Here is a 24,231-nt window from a genome sequence, read left to right as displayed (position 1 = left end):
GACTGACCTACATTAGGCACATATGATATTCCTAATGCTGAGTTTTCAGAAAAGTGACTTTTGAGTATAATGTTTTTCTTACACGGAGTTCAAAAAAGTTTAATTTTCCATGGGCTGAAAGAGCTACTTTCAATATTAAAAAAAGAGTTGCAGAAGCATGTTCTTTATAACTGTCCTTCTCCTTTCCATCTGTGCATCTAAGGGTAAAATTATGAGGGGTAAATCTTTTAAAATGGACAGCCTAGGTGCCAGCAGGTAGCATGGTGATTAAGGTGCTGGACTCTCACAAGGCCAACTGAGGTATGAGTCCCAGACCTGATGGCTTGCCCTATGGCAAAAACCTTAATTAAAAAAAAAAACAAAACTAATTACTAGGGTTCTACTTAAACAACAATAAGGAAAACATCTGTAATTAAAACAAATAATCCTCAGAAACTCTACAACTTAAGAAATCCCTATTATAAGACCCCATGCAGAGAACAAGCCAAAAATGGTTATTACTTCATTCAAATAGAAACATAAACACATTAAAGGTACAAGTAAGTACAGGTGCCCTAGATACTGATGGAAACCCTTCAGATTTCAAATAATTTAGTCCTGTTTCATGTTCAGAAGTAAAACTGAAAGCTTTTCTGCAAAATGTGAGAATGAGAGAAATCTTCATAAAACAGACTGAGGTGACATCACTTTTACTGAAAAATGGCAACCAGAAGTAGAGCAAATTCACCCTAGGAAATCAAGGAACTACTTTAAGACTTAGGGATTCATCTACCTCACTATAAATCAAAACAGTAACATATAAATAGTTCTCTAAAATGTGAGGGGGGGGCCTCAGGACCACTTGAATCCCTGTTAAAATATAGATTCTTTGGCCTTGGTTTCAACAAGTAGATCCAGATATGTATTTTGATAACACAGACCAAGAACCTAGAAATGAGCACCTCAAATATATTTTAATTAATGGAGGTTTAATTCAGTAAGATCATTAGTATGAGTCATAAATCATGTTACTATTCTCAGGTTAAGTGTCAATAATTTAAATGGGCCAGCCAGTAGTCTAGTGGTTAAAGCAGCCAGATCCCACATGGCCAACAACAGATCAAATCCCAGACCTTGCAGCTTGAAAACCAGAACATGCATATGCATGAATGTCCCAAATCCCAACAGGATGAAGAAGTAGAGAAAGGACAACAGTATGACCACTGATGGGTGCTTTCTCCTTCTCCCTCTCTCTCTCTCTGGCATCACGGACACATTCCTCCTGGCATTAAAAAAATAAAAAAGCCCAAGCTAGAATGACATTACCCTGGTATGTAGCTACATACAAGCCAGGTGAAGTTCTCAGCTATTTGATAAACATTTGTGGTTAAACAAACTCTAATAATGGGTACAATTACGTCAATTTCTCATAAGAATTAGCTGCATCCATATAAGTTCTTGGCAATGTCAGTCTCAGTAAGAATCACTATCTATTCCAAAAGGCTGTTCCCTCACAATTCAAAAAACATTCAGTTTCTAGTCACCAAGACTAAAATTCCTAATATATAAGGAGATAAAGAATCTTAGATAAAAGCAGCAATCAAAACTGAGGTTCTTAAATGCAAAATCATTTCACAAAATCTGTAACTGAAAATACTTTTAAGTCGAAATTACTGTAGAAACTACCTGAATTTTAACAACTTTAAATATCATAATATAGCACATATTTTACATGTTACAAGGTTGCAGAGCATCTTAAAACTGAAATGAACCTTTAAGAACTCACATTAACAATTTTACCTTGAATTGTCTATTTTTGCAGTCTCAATATTCAAGTTTATATAGTATTCGCTGACAAGACTTTGTGAACTGATTAAGAATCTAATGTAGTATCATACTATATTACCATTTCCATATAAAATATGTGCTAAATATAGTCACTGTTTAATAAAATTATGTTTTAACAACTAGTTTTATAATAAAACTTGACAAAAGTTTGACTTACTAAATGTATTAAGATTAAAAAAAAATCTGAAGCAGATATCTCATTACAAAGTACAAAAAAATAACTCCCCAAAAGCCACTGTCCAGGAAGAACAAGAAGGACATCAAGATGTTCTAAGCAATTTCCTGAATGGCAGGAAATGAAAGGCTGGAGATGCTGAGGTTTTGATCAGTTTACTTTTTTTTTTTTTCTGAATAGGCTTACTCATTATTAACTGATGAAAGATAATACACACGATATTAAAAACTAACATCTAATGGTTCTACTGTCACGAGTATCAGTTAATGCTCGACTAGGAAAAAGAAAGCTTATTTGGTTCCCTAACTTTCAAGGGGGAAAAATTTATTTACTGGATCATTTTAGAACAGTACAACTTTTACTTTACACTAGTAACATCAGTTATAGAAAGTTACTTAACTGAGTCCGATAGTTATACTCAGCAAGGTAATACTCTGCCCATTTTCATGCTGATGAAAACAATGTTCAGTTAAAAATGGGGTAATGTTTCTTTCTCATTTTACATTTATTCAAATGATTTTTCAATCACATAAAAATACAGGATGGATTAAGGTCCGTTTTGGATTTTTTTTCTTCTCATGAAGAACCAGCAGACTATTTCTAATTATAATTTAACTGAAAACACTACTTCAACTTCAAATTTATTTTAATGATATGTACAGAAGTTAACAAATTACAATTAAAACGGAATCAGTTATGTTAATTCCACATAACTTAAAATCATGCAAAACTGCATGGTAAAAACAACAGATTCATCCATATACCAAAAAAAGTACTATTTCAAGACTCATGATAGTATCTTGAAACTTCTGATATAGCTTTTTGCAAAGATCATTTTATAAAAATTTAGAGACCTGATTAATCTGTTAGTGCAGTATTAGGAAGGATGATAAACATTACCAGTCAAGTGAGGTTACAAGCAATTAATTTCAAAATTATACCAGGTACAGGGCTGAATGTAGTCTCAGGAAATAAATGTCTGGTTAAGAAAATAGTTTTGAAAAAGATCTCATACTGAAGCCATGTATTAATTTTGTCAAATCAGGTTATACAAATCAATAGTTAAGTTTATTCAGATAAAGAAAATATGCCTATCCTTTCTTATATGCATAAATTAAGTACTTACAGTCTTTATATACAAGAAAAATTTCATGTAAAAATATACTGCCAATTCACTGATTATGGTTGAAATAGTTCATGTACACATTCAATTGCATTGATGAAAATGTCCAATTTAAATCACATTCAACCAACATAAATATTTAAGCTGAGTACTGTTGTAAACAATAACGAAAAACAAATCCTTTTTTCTTTAAATTTCATTACTGGGTAACAATCTACTTCTCAACCCAAAATGCTATAAAAAGGCTCAGCATTTAACGAAACCCCAAACCCACTAAACTTAGAGTAAACAAAGTGAATGTTTTTCAAAGTGCATAATTTCCAACTCATCCACTTGTTATATTTAAACAATTCCAGTTCATCAGCAAGAAAGTAAAATGCACTTGGCTATAAAAATACAAGGGAATGTTATTGAAAAGGAAAGGCTATTTGGTAGAAGTAACTACAAAAATAATTAGTTTCAATCTTTGTAAAGCTTTAATGCAAGAATATCAGTACACTTTCCATAAACGTTAAAGCATGATCAATACCAAGATTTTAAATTTCCACCTTTAAATTACTTGAAAAAGAGTTGCAACAAAGTGTCTCTTCAAAAATAAGCAAGAAGAATGATCATGCAGGTGTTAATCTGGTGACATTTGGGGACACTGGTATCTGTGTTGGACTGTCATCTCTGGCTCCACTGGCAGCAAGTGCAGGCAAAGTAGTATTCTGAAATGCAGATGCAGGACAAGAAGTCATGCCAACATTTTCATCTTCACCAGTATCTGAATCTGGCGTCGTAACTTCACTATTCTGAAGCCCAAGTATCTCACTAACTGCTTCTGGCAATTCCTGGATATGAAAAATCAAACACAAAACAACTGTTCACTAGAAAGGAAAAATAGACACAAAGTTAACACTTCCATGTAAAACTCTACTGACAGTGTTGGAAGTTGACATGGTGTTAAGGCACTGGACCCCCATGTGGCAAACTGCAGTTCGAGTTCCAGACCCAGTGGCTTTCTCTCTCACTCTCTCTGTGTCTCTCTGTATTCAGTGTACATGCCCTACTGCAAATTTTTAAAATAATAATAAATAAAATTAAATAATTAATTCTTTTTAAAAACAAAAAGACCCTGCTGACACTCTAGAATCTAAACATTTGTTAAGGGTTTGTTAACTGACAACATACTAATTGTGCATATTTATAGAGCACATAATGTGGTATTTTTGATATATGTGCACATTATGATCAAATCAGGTATTTAGCACATCCAAAACCTTAAATATTAATCATTTCTTTAAGATGAGAACAGTCAAAATTTTTGTTGTTGTTGTTTTGCTTTGCTAAAGGGTACATGCACTCTTCAGAGAAAGAGATAGAAAGAAGTCATCCCCCAATGGAGATGGATGGCCACAGCACAATCCCTTCTCCTCTCGGGATTGTAGGCATGCACAAACATGCACCAGGCATGTGTTACAAGCCGCTGGGTCCAGGACTTGAACTGTTCAGTTGGCCATGTGAGATCTAGCCACCTTAACCACCATGCCACCAGCTGACCCAAACATCCAAAATCTTCTCTTTTAAAATATACAATATTGTTAACTATAGTCACTCAAGTGAGCAACAGAACCCCAAAATTTATACCTTCTATCTTAACTGTAACTTTGTACTGTTGCTCAATCTCCTCGTCCTCCCTTCTACCTCCTCTTCCCACCCTCTAGTAACCACTACTCTACTGACCGCTTCTATGAGATCAACTTTTTTAGATTCTACATATGAAAACAAGCAGTATTTCTTTCTGTGCCTGGAATATCTGAGCAAACAGTGCATGTGTTAGGTACCCTTCTCACACCTTCATTCTCCACTCCAGATGAAATCCTAACCATCTTTTTTTTTCATAAGTGATTCCTGATTTTTTTCTAAGCTAGTCACTCTCCACCCCAACCCAGCTCACCCACATAGTTTTCTAATATTTTCTAATGTCTTTCCCTTTTTTTGGTATCTTCTTTAAACCATCATCTTTCTCCCTCAGTAAAAAGAAGTTCCTTAAAGGCAAGAAGTATCTCATTGATGTGTTTTGGGACAGAATTGTTAGCAAATAAATGTTTGTAAAACTGAAGCAATTAACAATTTGATTCATGAACAAAAGATAAAGACCAAACAAAAATTCTCATAAAAATGTAAAAGCCGGGGACCAGCAGTTAGAGTAATAGCTATGTTGCTGAACTCCCATGTAGTCGACCACAGTTCAAGTCCTGGACCTGGTGACCCAGCTCACCCACATAGTTTTCTAATATTTTCTAATGTCTTTCCCTTTTTATAGTATCTTCTTTAAACCATCATCTTTCTCCCTCAGTAAAAAGAAGTTCCTTAAAGGCAAGAAGTATCTCATTGATGTGTTTTGGGACAGAATTGTTAGCAAATAAATGTTTGTAAAACTGAAGCAATTAACAATTTGATTCATGAACAAAAGATAAAGACCAAACAAAAATTCTCATAAAAATGTAAAAGCCGGGGACCAGCAGTTAGAGTAATAGCTATGTTGCTGAACTCCCATGTAGTCGACCACAGTTCAAGTCCCGGACCTGGTGGCTTAAACTCACGCCAGGTACAAGTGCGTGCATGCCCAAGATCCTGAGAGGAGAATGGAGGAGAAGGGTTCGCAGTGTGGCCATCCCCCTGAGGAGGTGATTTCTTGTTTTCTATCTCTCTGTCTCTCTCTGTCTTTCTGGCAAGTGCACGCACCCTATAGCAAAAACCTCTCAAAAAAAAAAAAAAAAAAAGAAAAAGTAAAAGCCAAAATATAAATATATCAAAAATATACTGATTTAGTTTGAATTCAGATAATACATCAAATTTGCCTTGTTTTTAGAAATAATTAAAAGCCTGACTGATACAAATATAATGACATAAGAGTATTCATTTAATTATTTCTGAAGAGTACCGGTCTTTATTTAGGGATACAAAATTTTAATATGAGATCCTCTTCTGTAATCATTAATTTGACTGGGTACTATGTCATTGCTTAGTTAAATTCTACATACTCTTTAAAGTGTTATAGCGATATTTTCATTACTTTTGCCATTTTATTTTATTAGTAAATGTTTCTTTCCTCTCTAGTACAATTAGTCAACTTGTTCCAACCGAGTGTGTAAGAATATAATGGTAAACAAAAAGCTAGCCAATGCTGTGCTGTCTGTCCTCAACTTACTAAGAAGTGCAAGTTATTGCACTTATCTTACTTCTAAAAAGAAAAGTCTGTCTTGATCATTTCCAAACCACCAAAAACAAAAACCATGCAATTATTTGAAACATTTTATACCTTGCACTTTACCATCTGTAGAGAAATTGCTTCAGCCTTGCATAGTATATCTTCCACATCAATTTTCATGGACAATTCATTGATATGCTAAAAGGCATCAATAAAATAAAACGATAATCAAAATGGAAAGCACTATACTACTATTTGAACAATTTATTACAAGTTATATTTCACTGCATATAAAATCCTTAAAATAAAAAATTCATATACTACAAATACACAGGAAATTCGATGTATCTTTCATTAGATTTTTTTGAGTTTTAAACCTAAAGAACAGCTAAATAAGCTTTTGAAACATTAAATCTAGCAGTTGTCTCCAGTCTACTATCTCAAAGTTATAAGCTAGAGTCAATTACTTTTATAAAAACCATCTTTATTCAAACTAGACAATTCTTTTTTATGAAAACTAAAAATGTACCCATTGAATTTCCTTTTCTTCCTAATTAGTCCATAAAAATAAGTAGCCAGAATGTATATATAGACTTGTCGTTTCCAAAGTGTCAGTCCCAGCACTATTATTGATATCATTTAAGTTACCCTAGGATTTCAAGAAAATGTTAAAATGTTGTGTATTATCATGATCACCAAATAGAAGGAGGACAGAACCAAAACATTAAAATCTAAATTAAAGGACTTATTACCTTAAGTATTTCATTGAAGCCATAATGCTTTTCCATTATTTGTTGCTTTTCTGATTCCAGAATAGCACAACAAAGAAGAAGATGAAAATTTTTACAAGGCAGTTCAGTCCACATTACCTATTTTAAAAATACAACAATTCAGTAAACTACATCAATTCTGAAATATTTTCCATCCAGATACAACACTGAACTTTAATGACTTCTATGCAGAGTAGAAACTGCCTACTTAGGGTAGTCCACTGTTTTACTAGTTAGGAAATTAAAGGTAGGGGAGGGTCTTACTGTAACCGATAAAACAACTAACATCAAGTTTAACTCTAGAAGAATAGGATGTGTTCCAAATGTGGTTCCTTGGATAAGTACAGTAAGCAAATCACTGAATCTAAACAATATGAGAAATGTTATTAATTAAGGAGATACAGTCATGAGGTTAAGTTTAAGGTGTAAAGGTTACATGCAGTTTTAATATTTTTCTGAATCTTAGGTTTTTCACTTGTAAACCTTAAATCCCTGTTTAAAAGGAAAAAAAGCTAAATTCTAAAAATACTATCCCTGATTTATGATAAAAACTGAACCAACTACCCAAAATGTATATAGAAACATATAAAATATTTGATCAATAGTAACAATTTCTAAAGATAAATAATGCCCTCAAATTTAGGGCCTTAGTTTTCCCCTCAGTAATGTATCTAAATAACACCTGATCTGGAAAGCTACAAAGACTCATACAAACAATACTATTAGAGTATACCTAAAACGGTTTTGCTTCTTTCACAAGAAGTAAATCAAGCTGAATGATTTTCAAATAACTCCAGTTCTTTAAGTTTAATTACAATGCAATTTAACCTCAAAGGATTCATTAAAAGTTTCAATTTCTTTAAAACACAGATTGAGGAATTATTCTAGCCATGTGGTAATAATATCATTAATTCATCCTTTAAAGATGAAACTGAGATACTAATTTAACAAAATTGATAAAAATTTAACTATGATTCCAGGTAGAGAGCATATAAATTTACTTCTAAGATCAGAAAGAAGAGGTAAACAGAGTATGACAGATGCTCATATAATATCAGGTCTCTAACAAAAGAAACAATGGCAGTGAGTGATGTAGACAACTTATTCTGAATAATTCCTGGCCTCAAATCTCTTAGGAGTTGTGATTTGAAGAAACAAGCTCCAAAAATATCAGATAATTCAAAGTCATAAATTTTTAAAGAGAGGTTACAAATCCATCAGAATGTAGGAGCATACCTGCCTTAGAAAGTTCAGTTAGGCTGTCATAATCCACTTAGACTCTACGGAATAAACTGTTTCTTTTTATAATAAATTTTACACTTGTATAATAATTTAAGAACTTACCTCCCATAATCGAAGAATATCTAGAAAACTAAATTCCCTTTTGAATCTGATTAAAAGCCATCTGAAGCAAAAATAAAGGTATCCAGAGTCCTGAGATTCTATATGGAAGAAAAAAATACATATATTGATTATTCTTCTTCTGTCAGAATACAGTTTTAATATACACAATACCTTTCTGAAACTCAAATGTTTCTAAGCATATAAGGTGATTACAAGCTCTATATATTTAACTGTGTTCTACTTATTCAAGGGAACAATTCATATGTTCATGCTAACTTCTTAAAAATCACCAAACAACAACAAACAATTCTTTTTATAAATTGAATATCTGAGGGCAGAATTATACAAAAATAGCATGGTCCCACACTTCCATTCCTCAGAGGGTCCTAGACAACTATAGTATATGTGTGTGTATGTGTGTATATATAAAATATCTTAAAAAAATTTTTTTTTCTTGCTATAGGGCATGTACGCTCACCAGAGAGAAACAGAGAGGGAAAGTGAGAAATCACCCCTCGGGTATATGGCCACAATATAATTCCTTTGAAGCCTCCATTCTCCTCTCAGGATTCTGGGCATGCAAGCACATGTGCCTGGCATGATTTTCAAGCTGCTGGACCCAGGACTCAAACCACAGAACTGGCAGTGTGGGATCCTGAGCCTTAAACATCACGCCACCTGTTGGCCCCAGCATTCTTTACATATTTTTCTGTGTAACACCCTAAAATTTGCTAGATTTCTAATTCACTAAACTTACCTAAGTAACTGCAAAATCCACTATCCAACAATCGAAGTAAGGTACTTAGCTGAATTAGTTGGGTCTTCATGCCTTGCATTTGTTCTTCAAAATTTTGATGCTTTAAAAAAATAATAACTGTTATCACATACATAATATATTGTAACACTGATAAAAGTAAAACATGATATCTAATGACCCATGCTGGACTTATACCACACTGATTATGTTTAACAAAATACATAATTTATTAAAAATCAAAAGAAACTCTATAAAAAAGGGAGGGAGAATCCTTTGTCTCAAACTAAGGATTACTTTTTTCCCACTATTTATTTGATTTAGATAAAGAAGAATGCAGGTGTAGCAGCTGCAGACAAAATGATACATTTATTTTTTACAAAACTAAGATTTAGTGAAAAGAATACACATTTGAGAAATATTTATCAAATTATTTTCGGTATAAAATACTCCTTCAAGTTACTACACAAAATAAAATTACTTTCAGCTTTAATATGTATCTCATTACTTTCTAAGCTTAATGACATTACGGAATTTGTGAGGTCAAAACCATTTTCACGACAATACCAAAACATTGTTTGCATTTCATGCTCTCTCTCACAAATACAAAAGCTATATGGTATGTGACAGTAACACACTGAATACCACTGAATACAAGAACACACATAGAAATCCAGTTGTTTTCTATTAAACCAGACATTTTAAAAAATTAAAACTGTAAAACAGTCCCTCTTCCCAGTAAATTTTTCTCATTTATTAAAGTAGCTTTTTTTTTAAAAAAAAGGCAATGTTAAGATTATGTTTAAATGAATAAGTACTACGTAAGCATTTATAAATTCCTCAGTATTAATTTTTCATATAAAAAATCAATAACTATAACCTTCATTTAAAAAATAAAATAAAGCTCTTTGGGGTCCTCAATAACATGTCAACATATGAAGATGTGCTTAAGTCACAACGTTTAGAACTGCTGTGGTTTACCTTCCAAAACTTGAATCAAAGGACCAAGGGACACCAAAACAAATGCCTTGGTAGGCTTTTTATATTTTTGTGATCCCGTTGACTCATATGTCCAACTCCTTTATGGTGACTTCTTGCCCTGACCCTTGTGAAAGGACTTAGAACAACAACATCTCCTTCCTTGCAACTTTTTTAGAGTACAATAGTGCTTTATTAGAAGTACCTATCAGGTTAGAAACAACTCATGCTTGAATTTAAATTAAAAAAAAAAAAAAAAAAAAGTAAAGGCTACTGATTCTCAAGCTGTTTCTTCTTAATAAATTAAAGACCTAGTTTAACAGACTAAACTAAGGCCTTTAGGATACAGTTTCTCCACATTTACCAGACGGACCTGTAGAAGGGCACAATTAACTCTGACTAGCAATATAATTTTTGTTGTGATACCGCCAAAGAGGAGACTTGGTTTGAAAATATCAGTTTGTCATAGCCATGATAGCCAACTCTGCTATCAAAAAGAAGTACCCCCGGGAACCAGCAGTTAGCGTAATGGCTATGTCGCTGGACTCCCACATAGTCGACCGCGGTTCGTGTCCCGGACCGGTGGCTTAAAACTCACACCGGGCGCGTGTGCGTGCGTGCCCAAGATCCTGAGAGGAGAATGGAGGAGAAGGGATTGCGGCGTGACCATCCCCCCGGGGGGTGATTTCTCGCTTTCTGTCTCTATGTCTCTCTCTGTCTGTCTGGCAAGTGCACGCACCCTGTAGTGAAAATCTCTCAAAAAAACAGAAATACCCCCCAAATAGTAAGTGCCAACTTCAAAAAAGAAGCTATTCTAGAAAAGAGGGAGTGGAATCAACACTAGATGTACATATTAACACAAAGAATCTCACCTGTATCTCTAAATAAAATGTATGGTGTGTGCAGAAAAATGGGGAAAAGAAAGAGACTACAACTATGTGACAAAATGGATGACAGATAAAAGAAAGTCATTAAATCATATGTACTTAGCAAGTTTCCATAATAAAGTATACCCAGACTTGCATTAGATGTGAGTAAATATTAGCAGAAGTAAATTTATGGACATTAGGTTCACCATCACAAAAGCAGTACAAGCTTATCTAAAGTAAAGCTGTAAAGCAAACCAAAGGTCAAGAAGCAGTAGCACAAATTTAAGGACACCAAAAATACAGCAATGCAGTGAAAAATAATCATAAGTTATTTTAGTTGGCACATATATGTCTTTCATCCAAATTAAAAGAGAGAGAGAGAGATCTTAGGAGAAAATATACAGAGAAGAGATCTTTTTTAGAATAAGGATTACAAAAATCCCCTTAGTGGAAAAAGAAAACATAGAGAACATTTAACTGTGTTAAGAGATAGGATGAGGGGGACCAGCAGTTAACATAATACTATGTTGCTGGACTCCCATGTAGTCAACCGCAGTTTGAGTCCCGGACCTGGTGGATTAAACTCATGCCGGGCACATGTGTGTGTGTGTGCCCAAGATCCCAAGAAGAGAATGGAGGAGAAGTGATTGTGGCATGGCCATCCCCCCTGGGGGGTGATTTCTCGCTTTCTGTCTGTCTCTCTCTGTCTTTCTGGAGAGTGCATGCACCCTATAGCAAAAACCTCTCCAAAGGGAAAAAAAAAAAAAAAAGACAGGATGAGGAAACACAAGAACAACAAATAGACCGTAAAGTGTTTATTACAGATTTTCAGAAAGTAGTTTTTATATATGACACCTAAATTCCCACAAGTATATACATGCATCTATGTGGCATTATATGCCAATACAGTTGATCATGAAATATTGGCTTAGTTTTATTGAAAATGATATTATTTTACAAAACTAAATACAGTACACTCATGTTCATTTTTTTCTGAACATAAGTAGAGGTTTAAACTAAGCACTGGGTAAAGATTATTCTACAAAAATCTGTTGAACAACTTCATGTTGGGCATTAGAAAAATTCTGGTAAGTTACTAGCGAAAGACATGAAACCTTTACTAAGGAACTACTCTAGTGAAAAGATGATAAATGACAAAATCACGAGGAGGGCAGATAACAATTTTATATAATTATTGGATAGTCGGGAATGTCATGACACATTTTTACACAGAAAAAGACATCATGATTTTTCCGATGACCTGATAAGATCAGTCGTAGAGACCTTTACAAAATCAATAAATGTCTCGGGTTTCTAAAGCACTTGAGAGTAATTGGAACTAAAAAGGTAGGCAAATCAATCAATGAAAAAAGTAAGGAAGACAAACTATGATATTAGCAGATTACTGCAAATGATAACTGTTCTAAATAATCCAAAAATGTTAATTCATGGCAAAGGACTAATATGAACACTTAAGAATTTAAAGTAAAAGACTATCTAAAAACTATCAAATTTTATCTAATATTTGGGAAGGAATTAAGTAAAGTTAAAAATGGATGGAAACCATGGACAAAAGAACTGAGGAAATGGACAAAAGTAGAAAAAAACTGAAAAGGGAAAGAAAAATAGGGAAAGGAGGCTACGATAAAGAAAAAGGGTACCACTTCCAAATTTCACATATGTATCCCAGAAACTCTGACTTAATAAACCTTACTTTACAAGAAAATACTTTAGAAAATTACAAATTCAGTCTTTAAACCACAGTAAGCATTTATTTCAACCTCTGACATATAGGTCCTGCATTAAGTATATTAGTTTTATTTTGAAAAAATACAGTGAGCTGAGTAGTCGGGTCTGTACAATTAATATGCCTTTATCTACTTCCTTTTTTTCCTTTCTAGTGGATCACTACAACTTTTCTATTTTATTTCCCCATTAATACTTTCTAATATAATATCCTCAAAGACACAGCAATGGCATCAGCAGATGGTATAATGGTTATGTAGCTGGATTCCTATGTAGTTGACTGGTTTGAGTCCCAGATTCAGTGGCTTAAACTCACACCAAGCACGTATGCGTAAGTACCCAAGATCCTACGAGGAGAATAAAGGAGAAGGGGTTGCACATAGCCATCTCCCCGGAGGATGATTTCTTGCTTTCTGTCTCTCCAGCGAGCACACATGCCCTTATAGCAAAAAATCTCTCTCTAAAAAAATAAAGACGTAATACTAATAGATAAAATGTTCTTTTCACTAAAATGAGTATAGAGACATAGTTCAATTCTAATAATCACATTATTCTGAGAAAATAACAATGAATTAATTACTAAGAACATGTCAGACTTCAAACAGTTTAGAAAATCTGGATAAAAATCAGTTACTTCACTGACAAAATTCAAAATCTTCACAAAAGGTAGGGATATTATTTGACATGACTAAGCCATGCAACAGATGATATGAAAGCTCAACTCTTGCACAAAATTATATTATCTTTTTCATCAATATCCTATAATGAATCATGGCTCTTCTGTATAACAGAAGCATGTATCAGTACTAAATCCTGATTATTTCTGTAATACAAGCATGTACTCTCTACTTTTTATACTAAAAACAAGGGTAACAATGGCATGGTGGTTATGGTGTCTGGACTCCCACACATTTCACTGTGGTTCAAGTCCTGGACTCAGCAGCTTGAAAATCACACTAGGCACATGTACATGTGTGTCCAAAACCCTGAGAAGAGAATGGAGGGTTGTGGCATGGCCATCACCCCTGGGGTATGATTTCTCACTTTCCCTGTCTCTCTCTCTCCAGCAAGCACACATGCCCTATAATAAAAACCTAAAAAAAAAAAAAATTAAATTAAAAAATTCTAATATTTCTAACCCTCTTGAAAGGCTATTAAGAATAAAACAAGCATGCAGTGGGCCAGCCAATGGTATGGTAGTTAAGGTGACTGGATTCCACATGGCCAACTGTGAGGTCCAGATGGACCTGGACCTGACAGCTTGAAAGACCCACTAGAGATGTGTATCTGCATGCCCAAAATTCCAAAAGGAGAGAGAAATGAAAGAGAAGGGACTGCAGTGTGACCATTTCCTACGGGAGTTGCTTTCTCACCACCACCACCCCCCCACTCCACCCCCCAGTAGCACACACAACCTCTTGCAAATCAAAAAAAAAAAAAAGAAAAGAAAAAAGTTATTTTTAAATGTTCCATTACAGCTAGCAAAATAAAAAAATTAATCTTATATAATAAGGTTATACAACCAGAATTTTAAAGTCAGTCTGATTAAAAGAAGAAATCCTATCTTACCATTTGGTCCATGTAAGAGGCAAAGCACCAAAAGGCATCCACTTCATTTTCCATCACATATAAAAGAGGGGAAAGTAAGTCACTCATTCCTTGCACATATCCTAAGACAAATAGAAAAAAATAATGTCTTTGAAAAACATAAGCTTTGTGTGTCCTTTGTGCATATAACCATTTCACCTAATATTACACCTTACCTTCTTCCTTTGGATTCAGAACCTGGCAGATATTGACATTCACCAAAAAAATTAAGAATAATAATAAAAGGGAAGGCAGTCTAGCAATTGGGTGAGAAAGATTAGCTGTTTCAGAAGTCTAGTAACTGGGTGAGAAAGATAAGCTGTTTTGGAGCTGTCACACAGATAAACATACACCATCAGTATGTGTCTTAGGTAGACAGCACTTCAAGAGGGGGTGACATAATAAAACAATGTGCAAGAGATCATGAGAAAGAATAAAGGTGAAGAGAGAACCAGAGGAACATCTGTGGAGAGCAGTTAATTTAAAAACATGTGATTAAAACATGTGGCCTGAAGACATGCAGATATGCACTTTTGTAAGCTATTTTAGCAGGGCTATTAAAAAACATTTACATATGAAAGCAGTATTTGCCTGTTGCTAATGACTGTTTTTTTGCTCTTGTTGAAACTTAATACTTCCATACTGCCCAATATTAGGCTAAAAAAAGTCACAAGCCTTTTTTAGATTATTTCCCCAAGAGGATTTGTGAAATTATATGGTGCCAGTCATTTTTATATTTTTAGTCGATTTATATGTAAAAACTGGCTTTATATCCCAATTTTACCTCCCTCATTCTCTTTATATTTCACTTCCTTTTTCCCCATTTTCTCCTTCCCCCATTTTTTGCCCTTTAAAAGAATAAACCTAAGGCTGGTTATAGTCGCAATTTCTCTATTAGAGAAGTTGTGCCCACCCAATCCTTGCCTTTTTATACTTGTGTGTTTTTGTGTTTTGTTATTGCATCTATATTTGTGTGTCTTTGTGTGTTTTGTTATTGCGTCTATTTCTAATCTGCAGCTTTCCCCACTCAGAGAAATGTGTTCGTGCTAAGCAAGTCTCGGCAAACATCAAATGTAAGAGACTATAACCAAAGGGAGACCAGAAGAAATGGAAAAGAAAAAAGTGAAGAGAAAAGAATGTTACAAAAATCAAGGGGAAGAAAATTACAAAGTGTGACTTCCATCTATGGTTTCTGGCTCATAAGTATTTGTCCTTCAGTCCTTGATTCCTGAAACAGCTTCAACCGGAGAAAAGTGAAAGATGGTCTGAACTTCTCCTGCCCGCCTTTCACTTACCCAAAGGCAGGTCACAGAAACTCCCAAACATGTGAATAGATAGGCTTTTCTGGGTTTCCCCACTCCATCAATTAGCATTTTATTAAAATAGCTATGTAACGAAGTCTTTATAAAGACCCAAAAGGACAGGGGTTCAGGGAGCTTCTGGACAGATGAACATGAGGAGGTTCCTAGAGGGTACTGTACCCAAACAGGACACAGAGGTCCCACACCCCGTCCCACATGCCTTGCCCTATTCATCTCTTCATCTGTATCCTTCAAAATAACCTTTATATAAACCAGTAAATGATAAGGAGGTCTTTTCCTGAGTTTTGTGAGTCTCTCTAGCTAATTAATTGAACCCAACAAGTAGTGTGGGGGGGGTGAGAACCCCAACTTATAGCCAGCTGGTCAAAAGTTCTAAAGGCTTGGACTTTGAGACCGCTATGTGAAGTCAGGAAAGGAGAGGACAGTCTTGGGGACTGAGCCCTCAACCTGGGGGATCTGAAGCTATCTCAAACAGCATCAGAACTTAATTGATTAGCGGATGCTCACTTAGTATCAGTGCAGAGCCCATGGCTTGCCTGCTAGCAGGGAGAAATCTTCACAAGTTTTGGGATCATAGAAGTGATATGTGTTGTGAGAAAACAGTAGGAAAAGGTTTGTTTTCTGACTCATACAAAGTCAGAATGGTCAATAATGCCAAATTGAATAAGTTAGGTAAAGTAAGAACTGAAATGGATCCAATTGCTTTAGCAACCAGATCACAGGTAATTTAAGAAAAGGAGTCACAGACAAAATTATGAACCCCTTTTAAATGGTCATATCTATATCTTCTCTCTTCCTGTTAGTCCATACCCAATAGATGCCAGCGACTGGGTTTAATCCAATCAATAGTTTGTGCCTGCGGTTGTCACTGTAGTAACTACAGTTCTCTTGGTGTTATTGTAATTTCTCAAAGGTGACACTAATCAGAGTCCTTGGTAAAAAGAAAAATTGGAAAGTTAAGGAATCAGACCCTCACATAAAAACAAATAGTGTTGGTTTTGGTTTTTATCTAAACATAACTAACTTTTTGTGTTTTTTTTTTTCCATTTTATAAAACCCCCAATTTTCTTGTTTTGCAATTTAATCTCGGTATTACAACACAGATTCTTGATTCAACAAAGGGACAAAAGCTCACACTAAAGTCTTTCGCTTACATATTACCATTCAACTTTGAGAGCTTTTGCACATTTATTAAAATTACATAGATGTACATTGATTGGTAGCTTGGGAAATCTGTGGAAAATACAGTCTTTTATATACACAGATCCAAAGCCTAAATTTACTCCACAAAACCGACCTTCAATAAAACCACTTACAGAGTATACATTTAAGAGAAGGAGGAGATAGTTCTGCTAGAAATGATACACAATTATGTATCACTCTTCCTGTTTTGGAAGACTTTAAAATGACTAAGGAAGTAGGTAAGCCAAAAATCTCTTGGGACAACTCAGATCAAATACATCATAGAAGAGACGCATTCAGATTGCCTCAGAATCTCCTTACAAATAAAGACTTAGCTCAATTGACTACAAGTCTTTGCCTTATCTTCTGCTACACCTTTCCACATAGCCCTCTTAAACTATTTCTATACTGTACATGTGGGAAAGTACACCCTTACTCACATTAGCATAAAAGGACACCTGGGTTTCCATGGATGACATCCAAATATTGTTAATATCAGACAATGCAGTTAACCAAGACATATGGAGAGAAGTGCTAGAAAAAATGGTATGTGACAAGGTATATAAATGTCAAACATTTATACAAACTTGTACAGGTGAATTCTAAAGCAATGATTGCTTTTTTTTTTGGGGGGGGGGGCGCAGAGTATGTGTGCTTGTAGGGATGAGAAACAAGAGGTAGAAAGCACCCCCAATGAGGCGTAGTTACGCCATAATCCCTTTTCCTCCTTTTCTCCATTCTGCTGGTATTTTGGAAACACATGCATAGGCACCCAGCGTGTTTTTCAAGCCACCAGGACAAGGATTCAAACTGCCTTAACCATTAGGCCATGGGGCCAGCCCAATAATATATACTTTTAAGACAATATATGATTCAGGGATCAGTAGATGGCATAATGGTTACATCAATGGACTCCCACAGGGCCGACCAAAGTTTGGGTCCCAGACCAAGAGGCTTGAAACTCACATCAGACACATATGTGTGCATGCTCAAAATCCCGAGAGGAGACTAGAAGGGACTGCAGTATGGCCATCCTCCAAGCGGCTACTTTCTCACTGTTTGTCTGTCTCTGTCTGTCTCACTCTCTCTCTCTCTCTCTCTCTCTCTCTCTCTCTCCGGCAAGTGCACACACTATATGGCAAATATCTCTCCCCCACCCAAAAAAAAGAAAAGAAAAAAATATGCTTCAGCCACAGTGGTGCAAGTGTGCAATGGCTGGGGCCATTGTCTTTTTTTTTTTTTTTGGAGGTTTTTCGCTATAAGGCGCGTGTGCTCGCCAGACAGACAGAGACATAGAAACAGAAAGCGAGAAATCACCCCCCTCCCCCAGGTGGAATGGTCACGCCACAATCCCTTCTCCTCCATTCTCCTCTCAGGATCTTGGGCACGCACGCACACGCGCCCAGCGTGAGTTTTAAGCCACCGGGTCTGGGATGCGAACCACGGTCGACTACGTGGGAGTCCAGCAACATAGCCATTACGCCAACTGCTGGTTCCCAAACCTCAGAGGCCCAGGTTTGGTTCCTGCCCTAACCTAAACAGGTCAGATGCGAAGGCATCCACCTACTCCTAGCTAACTGGGAGGATGGCCAGGAGAATTACAGCCTGGTGAAGCCCTATCAAAAATACCTATTTCAGAGCCAGATGGTGGCATAGCAGTAAAATCCAACAGTCTGAAGGACTGACCAACATGAGAAGTTCCAGGTTCGTATTTGGAGACCTCCCTAAGCAGGATGGGCATGCACAATGAAATGACCCATAGCAGGGTAAAGGTGGGGGTGGACTGTGACATAAAGACCTAGTTGGGGATGCTGTCTCCATTGTCTGTCTCTCACTCCTAGAAGAAATAAATATATTAACTTAAAGTAAAAATAACTCTCTCTCCCCATGTCCCTACACTCCCTCTCTCACTAAAGAAAGAAAGAAAGAAAAACTGAAATGAAATTAAGAGTAAGTTAGAAGGAAGAATAAATGTTATCCTCAGAACTTTCCTACCTGCTACTGATATAGTAAAATCAATGACAAATATAAAGGCTAAAGCAATTAAAGGTCTATGATAGAAGTATTTCAAAGCATACCACTTAGATTTACAAAGCACCCTTCCTTTGTATAAAAAAAACAGGGGAGGTACTTTATTATTAAGTTATAATAAATAAAAGTTTCTAAGGAGTTAATTTAATCATTTAAGTCTACAGCTTTCATATGGGATCACCACCATATTTTGTCCATAAGCCTTAGCTGAAGCAAGTAGGAAGATTAATCTTCATGTTCTAGTTGACTCTAATCTCTTTTATTTTATCCATGATGTTCTTTGGGTTGGGTTTTGGGTTTATACATAATGTCATGGGTTGAGGGAGTGGAATTAATATACAAATTCCTTTTAATTAAAGAAGGATTAAAGCTGTTTAAAATTAACATTCAGTGACACTCAGATTCTACACTAGTATCAACTGATGCACATCTTAATCAGAACTACTATAATTTCTAAGGTAGTTCCCAAAATTATTTTCCTAGCAAACCTGTTTCAGTGGAAAGGTGTGAGATGAATTGCTTATCATCCTAGTATACACTTTCTTACATTGAAAAAAAATTATTTATTTTATACAATCATTGTACATCACCACATCTTGTAAAATGAATATTACTAGCATCAATACACTGCACACCAGTTCAGCCACTCCACTGGAGAACAATATGGAAGTTCCTCAAAGGCCTACAAATAGAGCTACCAAATAATCCAGCAATTCCATTCCTGGGTATCTACCCAAAGGACAGAAATGCTCAGTCGGAAAAGTGCTTGCATATCCATGTTTATTCCAGCACTACTGACAACTGCTAAGACACAGAACCAACAAAATATGAACAAACAGATGAATGGACTGAAAAAAATGTGGCACATAAACACTATGGAAAAAAAGAATTTAACTACCAACAGGAAAATTTTCCAGGCAACTGAAGTTTATCTCTTAGAGTATCAAATTAAGGAGGAAAAAAAAAAATAGGAACCAGCAGGTTACATGGTGGTTAAGGTGCTGAACTCCCACATGGCAGCTCAGGTCGCACACCTAGCAGCTGGATTTCTCCATTTCTTTCTCTTTGGTGAGCATATGTTCCCTATAGCAAATTTAAACATAATAATAAATAAAATTAAATAAATCTTTTTTTACAATTACTCTTCCTTACGCTTTTCTGTCTGCTTTTGATAATTTCTCTCTCCTCTTTCCTTCACTGTTAATGGGATGATATTCAACAGAAATATACCTATACTTGACTTATGGGCTAAGAAGTGAAATCACTCAACACGATGAAATTATCTAATAGGTTGTCAGGAAAGTCATGACACATTTTGGCACAGAAAAAAACATCATAACTTTGCAAATAACCTAATACAAGACAGTAAATGTACAGTTCACATTGCTCTGCTATGACTAAAGGGCAGGAAATATGATCTACTGCTTTCATTTAAAAATGTCTGGGGGGGGGCAGCAGTTGGCATAATGGCTATGTCGCTGGACTCCCATGTAGTCAATCACGGATCACGTCCTGGACCTGGCGGCTTAAAACTCATGCCGGGCATGTGTGCGTGCGTGCCCAAGATCCCGAGAGGAGAATGGAGGAGAAGGGATTGCAGCATGGCCATCCCCCCTGGGGGGTGATTTCTCGCTTTCTGTCTCTCTCTCTCTCTGTCTGTCTGGCAAACACACATGCCCTATAGCAAAAACCTCTTCAAAAATAAAAAAATAAAAAATAAAATGTCTAGAGGGGACCAGCAGGTGGCATAGTGGTTATGTCACTGGATTACCATATGGCCAATCATGGTTCATGTCCTGGACCCACTGGCTTGAAAATCATACCAGTCTTCAAGTCCCAGACCCGGCAGCTTGAAACTCATGCCAGGTGTGTGTGCGTGCATGCCCAAAATCTCAAGAGGAGAATGGAGGAGAGGGGATTGCAGTATGGCCATCCTCCATAGGTGATGATTTCTCACTTTCTGTCTCTCTGTCGCTCTCCAGTGAGTACTTACACCCTACAGCAAAAATCTCTCAAGAAAAGAAAAGGAAATAAAGTAAAGGAAAAGAGAAGAGAAGACAAGACAAGAGAAGAGAGAAGAGAGAAGAGAGAAGAGAAGAGAAGAGAAGAGAAGAGAAGAGAAGAGAAGAGAAGAAGAAGAAGAAGAAGAAGAAGAAAAGCATATTGGATATGTGTGCATGCATACCCCAAATGGAGAAGAGACTGCAGTGTGACCATCCCCCCAGAGGGTGATTTCTCACTTTCCCTCTCTGTGAGCACACATGCCCTATTGCAAAAACTTTTTTAAGTTTGTTTATTGGTTTATTTCATAAGTGAGGGAGACACATAGAGGGAGAGAGAAGGACCCCACCCCCACCAACAGGGTCTTGACACTGAGGTCTCTACTGCAAAAACTTCTTTAAAAAAAAAAATTCTGAGCTTCCCATAAGGTCAGAGTTATTTGGGAACTGTGACTATATTTGAGATAACTGAATGCTTTAACAGATAAAAGTGTAGGGTTAGCATGGGCAAACGGTGATGGCAGTTGCCCAGTTAGCTGGTGTGAGACTATGTCCTGAGGAAAAAAAGCATACGGGAATTTGTGTGCAGAGTATGTGTGAATTTTTATCTCAAAATTACCACCTGAGAAAATGGACAATGCCTTCTCTTCATAAGGACAATGGTCCTATTAGCTACAGTGTTATAGTGGTAACAGAACCTACATGGAAATGGGTTGGAGTGCCAAAGGTATAGAGGTAAGAATGCCAGGCTGTAATGTGCATCTGGATCTCTATCCTCAAAACAATCATGTACTACTTGTGCCACCCTGATTCAATCTCTGAATCAATAACTTTACTTACAAAGTGGAGATTGTTTCCCCACTTCTTTAAAATGATGATAAAACTAAAATCAAATCAAGAGGCCCAACAGGTAGTGTGGTGGTGATTAAGCACTGGATCCCACATGGTCGGCTGCATGGGTCAAGTCCTAGATCCAGTACTTGAAAATCACACCAAGCAAAAATCTCTTCTCCAAAGAAAAGAATAAAAGAGAAAGGGCTGTAGTGTAGCCAACCCCCCCCGAGTGATTTCTCATTTTCTCCATCTCTCCCTCTCTTTCGTTGCTCTCTTGCTCTCTCTCTCTCTCTCTGGCAAATACATATATCCTATAGCAAACTACTGATTAAAAATAATCAAATCAAGAATGAAGGCACTCTATAAACTGAAAATTAATCTACCAACATGCTTTCAATGATCCAATTTAAAGGTTCTACGGTTGTGACATAGACAAGACTGACACTTTACTTTTTTGAGAGCGATTTTTGCTATAGGGCACGTGTGCTTGCCAGAGAGACAGAGACAGAGAAAGTAAGAAATCACCCCCACTCCCATCCCTAAGGAGGATGGCCATGCATCAATCCCTTCTCCTCCAGTCTCCTCTAGGGATCTTGGGCATGCAAGCACACATGCCTAGCATGAGTTTTAAGCTGCCAAGTCCGGGATTCGAACTGTGGCCAACTACACTGGAGTCCAGCGACATAACCACTATACCATCTGCTGGTCCCAGACAGTTTGTATTTTTAAAAAAACTGATTATTGATTTATTTTCAGCAAAGATGCAGACACCTCATGATCCACACTAGAGTTTACATCTTCCCCTAATATACGCAGGGGAGGCCAGGAGGAATTTAACACAGATACAATAGTGAAGAAAAAGTACCCGTACTTTAAGGTTAATTTGAATTTAATGTGCTCAGTATCCAAGCACCTTCTCCAAAAGATGTCTCAAGCTCTGCTAAAGCAAGAGTTGAAACCCCAGTTTTGCAAACAGAATTTCATCAAAAGGAATGTAGTTATCTCATGTTAAATAATTTAACTATTTCAGCTACTGGTTAGAGCAATGTCCTATGTTGCTATAATTACATCAAAATTTTAAAATATCCTATGGTTCCCTTGTGAGTTTGCAGCAATGACCTAATGTTCCTTCTGGGAACCATAGTCTTTTAGTTTCCAGTGCCCTGTGGAATAGCCACTATAAAAACTAGACCATGGAATGATTATCTATCTCTAACCAGATAATAAATTTAAATTCTAAAGTAAATATATATAAAAGTCTTTGAAAATTAAGACTGTTGAGAACTTACCTAAATCAAAATCATACATACAGTAGGTCATCAAAATGTCATGAAGCAAAATCAACCCTGGATTATCTTGGCCTTCATAAAACTTGTTTGTTCGGTCTGTTCTGTTAACATCTTTTTCTGAAGAGGAAAATCATTGCATACTTGAAAATCTTTCATAAAAGAGATTCTTATAAAGTTCATATCTTATAAGTACAGATTACCTTTCTTACTATTAATTTCCCCTTCTTGCCAAGCTTTACTTAATGAAAGAAAAATTCATCAAATTCCTTTTCAAATATGTAATAAAGTAACATTTTAGAATACTTTTTCAAAAATTATTGTACCTCATAAGTAGGTATTAAAATAGTTTTTATCCAAACATAGAAACCCTTTAACTGTACAGTAGAAGACATTTCCAATGAATAAAAGGCAACAGTAATAATTCACATTAGTTAGCAATAAAAATGTCAGTCATTAATGCATGTGATAGGTACTACTACTTGACAAGAGTATTTTTTAAAGCTATTATTCAATCAAGGATAGTCAAGACATTTGTTTCACTCATAATTGGTTCAATCATTATAAGAAGTATTAGCAACTTTGCTGTCTCGTGCTACAATCACCTTTAGGGCAAATTACTTCCTTATTTTCATTCAGTTAATCTATTATTATAAGTAATTCATTTTCATTTTGTAAAAATGAAAATCCACACATTGCTGGAAATAACTTCATGACATTAAAAACAGATTTGGAAACATCTCCATGAGTTGTAACAATTCAATTCAAACACTGATGCCTGCGCTAAATACATCTTACTATGAAATACTTGACAACTAAAAAGGCATATCCCAACCAAACTTGGATCCCTCAGTAAATTAGGAAAGAATAACTTAAGAAAAGTTAAAATGATTAATTTTCTCAATAATAACAGATTCTGTTTCAAAGCTATAACTGTCCTCTCCTTATTAAGCTGAATAATTTGAAAACCCAAAACTCTTTACACAAATAGATGGGGAGGTATTGTAAAACAAAGTAGAATCAAACAACAGAAGATGACATAAATTTAAATTCTATAAAGGCATTTTTTTAATTATTGAACAATTTAGCCTTCTGTTTAAAATACACTACATCTTATTTTTAAAAAGCAAACATTATCTATAGAATTGTGGATATATTTCTCAAATAAATAAGCAAAGCAAAAAGTTCATGTATAAATACAAAATTT

General features: G+C 35.7%; 1 protein-coding gene across 2 annotated transcripts in view; it reads right to left on the bottom strand.

Annotated features, from left to right (window-relative positions):
• Positions 1-2,630: 2,630 nt before the first annotated feature.
• Positions 2,631-24,231, bottom strand: part of TBC1D15 (TBC1 domain family member 15) — an 80,863-nt gene continuing 59,262 nt past the window's right edge. For both annotated transcript variants that reach the window (XM_006146195.3, XM_006146196.3), the window contains 7 exons: positions 23,028-23,144; positions 14,352-14,452; positions 9,193-9,292; positions 8,436-8,533; positions 7,074-7,190; positions 6,433-6,519; positions 2,631-3,958 (listed from right to left, as the gene is read on the bottom strand). In XM_006146195.3, coding sequence (XP_006146257.1) covers positions 3,737-3,958; positions 6,433-6,519; positions 7,074-7,190; positions 8,436-8,533; positions 9,193-9,292; positions 14,352-14,452; positions 23,028-23,144 — 842 coding nt within the window. In that variant the 3' untranslated portion in view covers positions 2,631-3,736. The remainder of the gene's footprint in view (positions 3,959-6,432; positions 6,520-7,073; positions 7,191-8,435; positions 8,534-9,192; positions 9,293-14,351; positions 14,453-23,027; positions 23,145-24,231) is intronic.

This window comes from Tupaia chinensis, unplaced genomic scaffold, assembly GCF_000334495.1.
Source record: "Tupaia chinensis unplaced genomic scaffold, TupChi_1.0 Scaffold000168_1, whole genome shotgun sequence".
In the NCBI taxonomy this organism is placed as follows: domain Eukaryota; kingdom Metazoa; phylum Chordata; class Mammalia; order Scandentia; family Tupaiidae; genus Tupaia; species Tupaia belangeri.
Note: the sequence above shows the minus strand (reverse complement) of the source record. Positions and strands in the feature narration are given on the sequence as shown.